The sequence below is a fragment of the Muntiacus reevesi genome, chromosome 9 (genome assembly GCF_963930625.1).
Source record: "Muntiacus reevesi chromosome 9, mMunRee1.1, whole genome shotgun sequence".
NCBI classification, from domain to species: domain Eukaryota; kingdom Metazoa; phylum Chordata; class Mammalia; order Artiodactyla; family Cervidae; genus Muntiacus; species Muntiacus reevesi.
Window position 1 is genome coordinate 76,476,979 of NC_089257.1, and position 12,156 is coordinate 76,489,134.

A 12,156-nucleotide genomic window follows, 5' to 3' on the forward strand; every position below is an offset into this window, starting at 1 on the left:
CGCGGCTATTTCCTGCAGCCAGTCCCAGGTTTGCGTGGGAGCTCCCCAATCTAATTGGGCAGTTGTTTGTAGAGGTTTACTCTCTGCCCCGACTCTTTTTTTTTTTCTCCCCTTGACTTCCATTGGACCAAATCTCTAGGCCCCTCCTTATCCTATTTGTTATTGGCCGAAAGGGAAGTACCTCACCTGGAGAGGCGTCCCCGGGTCAAACTCAAGCTCTCTCCGGCGTTTAGCCCGAGGGAAGTGATGGAGGGTTTTGAGCTTCGAATTCGGTTTTATTTTATCCCATTCAACTCACTTGCCACTGGAGACACCATAACCCCTCGCCCAGGTTTCCCCCGTGAGAATGCCCGCCTCTGCGCAGAAGCCCCTCAGGAGCGCCGCCCGGTCGCCTGCCATGTCCCGGCGGCGCTCCGTCGGCGACCAGCTACCTTGTGACGTCACCGAGGGAAGAGGCGGGTTCTCCCGCCACCGGAAGACGCCTGCTCTTTTGATTGGCTGCTCAGGACGTCCGTTAGGGTGTGTGGTCCTTTCCTTGTGCGCTCCGAGCGTGGGCGTCCCGCTGGGGGTGTGTGGCAGGGGTTTCCAGACCTGGCACCTGCACCCTAGCCCCTTCCATCAGGGGTTCGGCCCAGGGTCGCCCCTGGCGGGCGGCTCGCGAATCTTGAAGAACAGCCACGCAAACCCGGAGCGTCCCGGGGCTGTGGAGGTCCCCTGGGCGGGCTGGAAGATGGCGGCAGCATCGGTCTCTGAGACTTCGGCTTCTCAGTTCTCGGTAAGAAGCCGTTGACCTTCAAATAGACCCTGGGTCGGTCCCAGCGCCCCCTGTGCATTATCTCACTTTTCAGAGCGCTCTCGGTCCCGCGTCTCCCCAGTCCTGGGGAGCCGCGGGGCACACCTCGATGGCTCCGTTGCTGCTTCGGCGCCCACTGCTTCGTTTGAGGCTGCACCCTGCAATTGAGACGGCCTAGGTCTGTCTCTCCCCGCCTGCCCCCGTCACCTTTCGGCGTAGCCGCCCTGGCTTGCAGAACGTTGCCTGGACTCGCAGGGATGGCTACCTACACCTTGGCCCGCGAAAACCGCGTTCCCGGGTCACGTGGGTGTAACGGCCCCTCTTGGAAAGTGTCCGAGACCAGGTGGGCGCTCTAGTTCGTCGACTTGATTGGCGGCTGTTGAATTGTACGCAGTTGAGTGCTTCGGCGGATTTCTTTGCCTTCAGTGCCTCCTCCCATCCTCCCAGTAACTTCGATTTGTGCTTAGCCTACCCTGAGCGCGCGCGCGCTCTTCCTGCTTCCCACCATATTACGATGACCCCAGGCTGCAAATCAGCAGGGAGAGCTGATCTTAGTTACTGTATTGGCCTCTAGAAGAGTAGCTAGCCTGTTGAGGTACTAGTGTTTTTTTGGAGCGGGACCCTTCGCACTGGGAGTAGATAGGCAGTAAATGAATGTGAAGAAGGTCAAGTTGGAGCCTTTAGCTCTTCACGAGCAAACCTGAGTGTCTGGCATACAGACAGGCTCTAGGATTACACAGATGGATAGGGGAGAATCCTTGCTGCTAAGGAAGAAAGCACTGAAGAGAAGCTACACGTAATTAGGTTGTTACACAGTACGATTTGATAAATACCACTCTGCTAGAAAAACCTACGTGAAAGTGATTAGCAGTTCTTGGGGTAGGAGAGATGGACCTAGCTGAGTGGTGAAGGAATAGGAAGTGGTTGTCCCAGGAGCCGAAAAGGGAGGATAAAAAGGCACCGCAGCAATTTGGAATATGTGCCAAGACAAGTGCTTTCAGGAAACTTTAAATAATTTGAAATGAGCAGTGGTAGTGTGAAGGTAGAGTTCAGTTAGGTGAATTGTTAAAGTATGAGAAAAGAGGGAAAATGTTAGGGTAAAGTTTAATAGAAGTTAATCGGAAGAAGTATAGGGAGACAGTAACAGCAGTATCACCTTGGCGAAAATACTCCGTTTTCCCAGTTTCAGCTTTTGGTGACTGTTACTAACATTTGTTCTACTGAGGCCAGAAGTGATATTCAAGGTTTCAGCACAATAAAAGGAAGCAAGTGTGTGGAGAAGTCAGAAAAGATTAACAGGAAAGAAGGAAGGTAACAATTGTAGTTTTCCAGGTACTAAGTCAGTAAAAGGGAAGATAAAAGACAAGCTTAGACTATTAAGTGTAACTTGATGGATGAGATTCTATCAGTCAGTTCAGTTCAGTTGCTCAGTAGTGTCCGACTGTTTGCAACCCCATGGACTACAGCACACCAGCCCTCCCTGCCCATCACCAGCTCCTGGAGTCCACCAAAACTCATGTCCATTGAATCGGTGATGCCATTCAACCATCTCATCTACTGTTGTCCCTTTTTCTCCCACCTTCAATCTTTCCCAGCATGAGGGTCTTTTCAAATGAGTCAGCTCTTTGCATCAGGTGGCGAAAGTATTGAAATTTCAGCTTCAACATCAGCCCTTCCAATAAACACTCAGGACTGATTGTAGGATGGATAGGTTGGATCTCCTTGCTATCCAAGGGACTCTCAAGAGTCATCATCTCCAACACCACAGTTCAAAAACATCAATTCCTCAGCGCTCAGCTTTCTTCATAGTCCAACTCACATCTATACATTACCACTGGAAAAATCATAACCTTGAGTAGACGGACCTTTGTTGGCAAAGTAATGTCTCTGTTTTTTAATATGCTCTCTAGGTTGGTCATAACTTTCCTTCCAAGGAGTAAGCATCTTTTAATTTCATGGCTGCAGTCACCATCTGCAGTGATTTTGGACCCCCAAAAATAAAGTCTGTTACTGTTTCCCCATCTATTTACCATGAAGTGATGGGACCAGATGCCATGATCTTAGTTTTCTGAATGTTGAGCTTTAAGCCAACTTTTTCACTCTCCTCTTTCACTTTCATCAAGAGGCTCTTTAGTTCTTGACTTTCTGCCATAAGGGTGGTGTCATCTGCATATCTGAGGTTATTGATATTTCTCGTGGCAATCTTGATTCCAGATTGTGCTTCATCCTGCCCAGCATTTCTCATGATGTACTTTGCGTGTAAGTTAAATAAGCAGGGTGACAATATACTGCCTTGACGTACTCCTTTTCCTATTGGAACCAGTCTGTTGTTCCAAGTTTGGTTCTAACTATTGCTTCCTGACCTGCATACAGATTTCTCAGGAGGTAGGTCAGGTGGTCTGGTATTCCCATCTCTTTCAGAATTTTCCACAGTTTATTGTGATCCACACTGTCAAAGGCTTTGGCATAGTCAATAAAGCAGAAATAGACATTTTTCTGGAACTCTCTTGCTTTTTCGATGATCCAATGATTGTTGGCAATTTGATCTGTGGTTCCTCTGCGTTTTCTAAATCCAGCTTGAACATCTGGAAGTTCACGGCTCATGTATTGTTGAAGCCTGACTTGGAGAATTTTGAGCATTACTTTGCTAGTGTGTGAGATGAGTGCAATTGTGCGGTAGTTTGAGCATTCTTTGGCATTGCCTTTCTTTGGGATTTGAATGAAAATTGACCTTTCCAGTCCTGTGGCCACTGTTGAGTTTTCCCAATTTGCTGGCATATTGAATGCAGCACTTTCACAGCATCATGTTTTAGGATTTGAAATAGCTCAGCTGGAATTCCATCACCTCCACAGGCCCACTTGACTTCACATTCCAGGATGTCTGGTTCTAGGTGAGTGATCACACCATTATGATTATGTGGGTCGTGAAAATCTTTTTTGTAAAGTTCTTCTATGCATTCTTGCCACTTCTTCTTAATATCTTCTGCTTCTGTTAGGTTCATACCATTTCTGTCCTTTATTGAGCACATCTTTGCATGAAATGTTCCCTTGGTATCTCTGATTTTCTTGAAGAGATCTCTAGTCTTTCCCATTCTGTTGTTTTCCTCTATTTCTTTGCACTGATCACTGAGGAAGGCTCTCTTATCTCTCCTTGCTATTCTTTGGAACTCTGCATTCAAATGGGTTTCTTTCCTTTTCTCTTTTGCTTTTTGCATCTCTTCTTTTCACTGCTATTTGTAAGGCCTCCTCAGACGGCCATTTTGCTTTTTTCCATTCCTTTTTCTTGGGGATGGCCTTGCTCCCTGTCTCCTGTACAATGTCATGAACCTCTGTCCTTGTTCATCAGGCATTCTATCACATCTAGTCCCTTAAATCTAATTCTCACTTCCACTGTATAATCATAGGGATTTAAGTCATACGTGAATGGTCTAGTGGTTTTCCCTACTTTCTTCAAATTTAAGTCCGAATTTGGCATTAAGGAGTTCATGATCTGAGCCACAGTCAGCTCCTGGTTTTGTTTTTGCCAAGCGTATAGAGCTTCTCCATCTTCAGCTGCAAAGAATATAATCAGTCTGATTTTGTTATGGACCACCTGGTGATGTTCATGTGTAGAGTCTTCTCTTGTGTTGTTGGAAGAGGGTGTTTGCTATGACCAGTGCGTTCTCTTGGCAGAATTCTGTTAGCCTTTGCCCTGCTTCATTCTGTACTCTAAGGCCAAATTTGCGTGTTACTCCAGGTATCTCTTGACTTACTACTTCTGTATTCCAGTGCCCCGTAATGAAAAGGACATCTCTTTTGGGTGTTAGTTCTAGAAGGTCTTGTAGGTCTTCATAGAACTGTTCATCTTCAGCTTCTTCAGCATTACTGGTCAGGGCTTAGACTTGGATTACCATGATATTGAATGGTTTGTCTTGGAAACAAACAGAGATCATTATGTCGTTTTTGATATTGCATCCAAGAAATGCATTTCAGACTCTTTTGTTGACCATGATGGCTACTCCATTTCTTCTAAGGGATTCCTGCCCACAGTAGTAGATATAATGGTCATCTGAGTTAAATTCACCCATTCCAGTCCATTTTAGTTCTCTGATTCCTAAAATGTCGATGTTCACTCTTGCCATCTCTTGTTTGACCACTTCCAATTTGCCTTGATTCATGGACCTAACATTCCAGGTTCCTATGCTATATTGGTCTTTACAGCTTTGAACCTTGCTTCCATCACCTGTCACATCAACAGCTGTGTGTTGTTTTTGCTTTGGCTCCATCTCTTTATTGCTTTGACTTTCGTCTTTCTGGAGTTATTTCTCCACTGATCTCCAGTAGCATATTGGGCACCTACCGACCTGGGGAGTTCATCCTTCAGTGTCTTATCTTTTTGCCTTTTCATACTGTTCATGGGGTTCTCAAGACAAGAATACTGAAGTGGTTTGCCGTTCCCTTCTCCAGTAGACCTCCAGTGGACATTTTGTCAGAACTGTCCACCATGACCTGTCTTGGATGGCCCTACATGGCATGGCTCATAGTTTCTTTGAGTTAGACAAGGCTGTGGTCCATATGATTAGATTGGTTAGTTTTCTGTGGTTGTGGTTTTCTGTGATTGTGGTTTTTGAGATTATATAGGAGTTGTGATTAATTAAGTTTAATTGGGAGAAAAAATTTAAAAAATTAGGAGAGAAGTGTTTTTCACCACTCTCAAAACATTTTTTGGAGACCGAGAAAGGAAAATGCCTATAAATGTTGACTTGAACTGAAGTCTGCCAAGGCCGTCTAGCCGAAGTAGTTACTGGGGTGTGGTCAACCCTTAATCTTTTAAGGTAACCTGGACAGAAATCTTGAAAATGAAAGTGAAGTCCCTCAGTTGTGTCCGACTTTTTGCGACCCCGTGGACTGTAGCCTGCTGGGCTCCTCCACCCGTGGGTTTTTCCAGGCAAGAATACTGGAGTGGGTTGCCATTTCCTTCTCCAGGGGACAGAAGTTCTATAGAGTTTTTAATAGGAAAACTTAGATTTTTATATGCTAAGCTCAGCTTTAAGTGGATTCTCAGCTTCCAGAATACTCTTAAGAATATCTAGAATGCTTTATACATCAAAGTGTAATTCTTTTAACTTGACCATTTAAATCAAAATGTCTAATTTGGAAGTCACTATGTCTCAAAACAAAATTGACAATTTATCAATGTATAATGGCTGTGCTTTGATACTTTAACTGTCGTATCAAAAATAAGCCTGGCATTTATAGCAGAATTTATAAAGCGCTTTACCTTAACAGACAACTGCTCATAAAATAAGACAACAAAAGACCTTTTAAACCTACAACATGAACTCAGCAGGCTACTCATAATGAGATTTCAGAGTTGTGAATATTAACCGTTTCTGTGTATTTAACATTGATAAACCCAGCATGTGTGCTCAGTTGCTTTAGTTGTGTCCGACTCTTCGCAGCCCTGTGGACTGTAGCCTGCCAGGCTCCTCTGTCCATGGAATTCTCCAGTCAAGAATATTGGAGTGGGTTGCCATGCCCACCTCCAGGGGATCTTCCTAACCCAGGGTTTGAACTCAGGACTCCCGTGTTGCAGGCAGATTCTTTACTGCAGAGCCAAGGGGGAAGCCCCAGACACAGTTTAGGTGTAATAAAATGCAGATGCTTTTAGCAGGCAAGGGTTTTTCTTAGGTAAATTCACAAATCTTACAATCTGTAAGTAGCAGTTGAGGTGTAAATCTCAAATGTGAACAGTGTGGAAGTAGGTGATACATTTGAATTGTTCTTATAAGCCTTTCACTGCAACAGCAGCAGGAAGAGTGACAGCTAGCAGCTAACATTTATTGAATAACTGCTATGTATCAACTCACTAGTGGAGAGCCTCAGGAAAATATTAGTAAGTATGATCAGGCATAATGATACAAAAGTATAGAGTCGGCATAGTGTTGTAACAGTATCTTTCCTGTGGTTTTTATGTATTTGTTTTACATTTTTCCCATTAATAATGGTCAGTCTTTCCTTTTGGCTCAGCTGGTAAAGAATCCTCCTGCAATGCAGGAGACCCCAGTTTGATTCTTAGGTCAGGAAGATCCTCTGGAGAAGGGATAGGCTACCCACTCCAGTATTCTTGGGCTTCCCTTGTGGCTCAGCTGGTAAAGAATCCGCCTGCAATGCGGGAGACCTGGTTTCGATCCCTGGGTTGGGAAGATCTGGAGAAGGGAAAGGCTACCCACTCCAGTATTCTGGCCTGAGAATTCATAGACTGAATAGTCTGGTCAACACACTCTTGTGTCACTTTGGACTTAAACTGGTCTCCTAATTGGTCTCTCTGGCTTTTATCCAGGCCCATTGTTATTGCACTTTATTTATTTTTCTTAAAAGTGTTTTATGATTGTTTCATAGATTTCATATGAGATTCATTTTGGGGAATCATAAAATGAGTACATTCATGCCCCTTTGTGCATCTTCCTGCTTCTGTCTTTTACTCTTTTTCACACACACACATTTTGAGCTTATAATAATGTGTAATACTTGTGTAGCACTCATTATCTGACAGGCATTTTAAATACTTTTCATATATTAACGTAGCTAATCCTTACAGTAATTTTATGAGATTGGCTTTAGTATCTCCATTTTCAAATGAGCAAAAGAAGGTACAGAAAGGTTAATTCAAAATTATACAACTAGCAAATGTCAGTGCTTTTGTATTTCTGTGTAGTATAGTATCTTGATGGGCTTTGGAGTTTTTAGGATTTGTTCATGTTTGCCAGCTGTAATGAGCAGTCTTGTTGTGATCATCTCTGTATGTTCCATATGTGCAAAATTTTCTCTAGAAGGGTAGTTTTCAGAATGGTCTGAAGAATCCTTCCTTACCCAGCCACTTTGTGGGAAACCAGATTCTTTATGTACATTGACCAAAACAGGGTGAATACAGAAGCAACTAAAATCTAGCAGCCTTCTTTTAAGTCAAGAATTAAAGAGATTTGCAAAAATGTAAAACAGTGCCACTTAATTTTTTGGATGATACAGTTAATTTTTATTCAAAAATTATATTTATGCTAATATGGATTTATTATTTTTAAGGTAGTAAATATCTAAATTTTCTGTTTTAATTTTTCATGTGATAAATAGAAACTGATGTAATCCACTTAAAAGGTAAAGTTTGTGGGGGATCTTAAGCAATTTTTGAGTGTAAGGGCTGCCTGTCACCAGAAGATCTGAGAAGCAGTGATTTTACAAGTGATGGTTGGGCTGCAAATTGCAGCTCAATAATAGGTTGTAGTATATGTTCAGAAACTTAGAACACTTTTTTTTTTTAAGAGAAGACAGAGAAAATAATTCAGTTAATAGTTTAATGAAATACTGGGTCATAGAGTAGGTGCATCTTTGGCTTTATTTGGAAATGCTGAATTGCTTCCCAAAGTGATTGTTACTGTTTGCATTCCCATCAACAATCCCCTTAGTCTATTTTAATAGGTGTATCCTGTTTTAACAGATAATGTTGTGTCTTTTTTGTGTTGTTGTTGAGAGGTTGTGTGAAGTGATATCCTGTCCTTTGTGCTCCCTCTTCATTGATGAAGATGCATTTTTTTTTCCGCATAATTTTACTAGTCTTGTGGGTTTTGTTATTCGATGAAATGCCCCTTGGTAACTTTTGCCTGCTTTCGATTGGTTTTTCTTTTTTTTAAACTGATTTATAGTCATTCTTTATGTATTCTAGATGTTTATTATCTATCAGGAGTATTCCAGTACTTTTTTGGTTTGTCTTTTTATGATATGTTTTGATTAACAAGAGTTCATTGTTTTAATGTAATAAAACTTACTCTTTCTTTTAGGATTATTATTTTTTGGTTAAATTCTTCCTTGGTTAAGTTCTTCTAAAGCCTTAATGATAGTCTTCCATATTTTTCTCTACATATTTTAAAGTTGGGGCCTATTGTCTTTTATTTGTTTGGAATTAGTGTGCTGTGAGGTAGGGATCCAATTTCATGCTTTATTTAAGATGCACAATTATTTCAGCATCGCTTGTTGAAACTCATTCTTTCCCTAGTGGTTTACAATTCCAGCTGTCAGTATATTAATTTCCATATAATGTGGTTGTGTTACTGGGCTCTTTGTCCCATTGTTGTATTTGTCTCTGTGTCTCTACTCACTCTCCTAATGATTTTGATTCTTTTTTTTTTTTTAGTTCTTTTTTTTTTTTTAATCTGAGAATGTAACTACCTGCCTTGTTCTTCAAGAGAAATGCAGCTATTCTTGGTCTTCTGTTGTTCTTCAGTGGAAATTCTAGAACTTTACTGAACAGGCTAATTCAGTATTGTAAACATTATGAAGTTTTCCTATTTTGAAGAATATTTATATAATTCATTGAACAGATTAAGCATTTGGAACTTAAACTCTTAACAAGATGACTATGTTTTTTCAGCGTCCTATTTTTCTATGCCATCCGGGTGTCCCCTCAGTCATTTCTGACACTACTGGAGATAGTGCAGTGCAAACATGGAGGTTAAGACACCGAGTCCCACAAGACTGGCCCCATTTTAGCTGCCACCTGCAGGTTCCGGATGTGCCCATGGAATCCATTTCTTCCCAGCCAACTGCAGGTTAAGGGGTTCTCCTAACTCTCCCCATCACATTCAGTAATTTGCTAGAATGACTCACAGAGTTCAGGAAAACACTACACTTACAGTTAAAACCTTTTTTCTTTTTAAATAAAGGATACAACTCCAGAACAGCCAAATGGAGAGACACACAGGGTAAGATGTAAACGAGCTTCTGTGACCAATCTGGGCACTCCTGGGGCCTCATTGTTTAAGAGTTTTTTAATGGAGGTTTCATTATGTGGGTATGATTAATTAAACCATCAGCCATTGGTGATTGAACTCAATCTCTAGCCCCTTCTCTTGAGGGCTGATTGCCTGGTAGTTTGTTTTTTGTTTTTGTTTTTTTTAAACTATCTGCCCTTAGCCTAAAGCTATCCAGAGGCTCCACTATAACAAAGACAGCCCATCACTTAAAAATTCTAAGAGTTTTTCAAACCTCTGTCAGGGACTAAATATATAGTTTTTATTTTTTCCACAGGACATAGAGATAATAAATATATCAGGTAGGAATAAGTGTTTTTAAAAGGGTAAGAAGATAGAATGACAAAGGGTGCTACTTTAGATACGTAGGCAGGGAAAAAGTCACTGACAGACTTTTCTGGGGCTTTATCTTGCTCCTTTATCTGGGACAGAGTGTTCTGCCTTTTAACTTTTTTAAATTTATTTTTAATATGGAGCATGTTTGCTGTATCAGGTTGGGTTGGTTTCTGCCTTACATCAGCGTGAATTAGCCATAGGTATGCATATGTCCTCTCCCTCATGAACCTCCTTCCCACATCCCGCTTCTCTAGGTTGTCACAGAGCACCAGCTTTGAGCTTCTTGCGTCATACAGCAAATTCATACCATCTGATTTATGTATGGTAATGTATATGTTTCTGTGCTGCTCTCTCATTTCGTCCCAACCTCTCCTGACCAGAAACTATAAAACTCTTAGAGGAAGACATAGACAGAACACTCTGACGTAAATCACAGCAAGATCCTCCATGACCCACCTCCTAGAGTATTGGAAATAAAAACAAGAGTAACCAAGTGAAACCTAATTAAACTTTAAAGCTTTTGCACAGCAAAGGAAACTAAACAAGGTGAAAAGACTTTTGAAAAGTTATCCAAAAGAGAGCCCTAAGAGTGGGAGAGAAGAATTGTAAATGAAATAACTGACAAAGGATTAATCTCCAGAATATACAGGTAGCTTAAGAAGACATGAAGATGGCTAATAAACACATGAAAAGATGCTCAACATTTTTCATTATTAGAGAAATGCAAATCAAAACTACATGAGGTATCATCACCTCATTGGAGAGAATGGCCTCATTGACAGATTATGGACAGAATGGCCATCATCAAAAAAATTACACAGTAAATGCTAGAGAGGGTGTGGAGAAAAGAAAATCCTTCACTGTTGGTGGGAATGTAAATTGATACAGCCACTATGGAGAACAGTGTGGAGATTTCTATAAAAAAAGAAAGAAACCTAGGAGTAAAACTACCATATGACCCAGCAATCCCACTGCTGGGCATATACCCTGAGAAAAGCATAATTGAAAAAGACACAGGCACTTCAGTGTTCTTTGCAGCACTATTTACAATAGCCAGGACCTGGAAGCAACCTAGATGTCCACTGACAGATGAATGGATAAAGTAGTTGTGGTATATATACAATGGAATATTACTCAGCCGTAAAAAGGAATGAGTTTGCATGAGTTCTAATGAGGTGGATGAACCTAGAGCCTGTTATACAGAGTGAAGTGAGTCAGAAAGAGAAAAATGAGTATGACATATTAATGCATATGTATGGAATCTAGAAAAAAGGCCTTTTCATTTTGATTTCCTTTCTGTGATTGTGGTTTTCATTCTGGAGGCTGTGGGAAGGTAGTTCTAGCTTCTTCTGTCTGCTCTCTGGTGGATGAGGCCAAGACACTTGGGCAAGCTTTCTGATGGAGGGACTGGTGGTGGGAAAGACTGGATCTGACTCTGGTGGGCAGGGCAAACATTCGGTAAAACTTGAATCCCAGTGTCTGCTGGTGGGTGGGGCTCTGCTTCACCCCTGTCCGTTGTTTTGCCCTGGAGTCTACAGACTGTAGGTAGGACTCACCTCCCAGAGAGCTTACGCCAAGGGGCACTCCCAGGCCTGCTGCAGCCAGTGCCCCTGCCCCCTCTGTGAGCCCCTGCCGGCCCACACCTCCCCAGGAGACCCTCCAACGCTAGCAGGTAGGTCTGGTTCAGTCTCCTGGGGGATCTCTGCTCCTTTCCCTGTGCGCTGGTGTGCACAAGATTTTGTTTGTGTCCTCCAAGAGTGGAGTCTGTTTCCTCCAGTCCTGTGGAAGTCCTGCAGTCAAATCCCGCTGGGCTTCAAAGTCAGATTCCCTGGGGACCGACTTTGTCAGATCCCTTTGTGAGATCCCCAGGTTGGGAAGCCTGATGTGGGGCTTGGAACCTTCACAACAGTGGAAGAACCTCTGCGGTGTAGTTCTCCAGTTTGTGTGTTGCCCCCCGGTGGGTATGGGATTTGATTTTATCATGGTTCCGTCCCTCCTTCCATCTTGTGGCTTCTCCCTTGCCTTTGGTATCTTTTTGGTGGGTTCCTGCATCCTCCTGTCCATGGTGGTTCAACAGCTAGTTGCAGTTCAGTGCTTTCACAGGAAGAGATGAACTCACATTCTTCTATTCCACCATCTTGAGCCAATCTACCCTTACCTCACTAACAGACTTTCGAATGGATAACTGAATGGTGTGTGGAAGGGAGCTTTCCGAGCAGAGTAAATGCAGCAAATGAAAATGGA

At 42.4% G+C, this 12,156-nt stretch overlaps 1 protein-coding gene across 1 annotated transcript in view; it reads left to right on the forward strand.

Annotated features, from left to right (window-relative positions):
* Positions 1-522: 522 nt before the first annotated feature.
* Positions 523-12,156, forward strand: part of CEP57 (centrosomal protein 57) — a 54,068-nt gene continuing 42,434 nt past the window's right edge. The window contains exon 1 of the mRNA XM_065943973.1: positions 523-775. Coding sequence (XP_065800045.1) covers positions 731-775 — 45 coding nt within the window. The 5' untranslated portion in view covers positions 523-730. The remainder of the gene's footprint in view (positions 776-12,156) is intronic.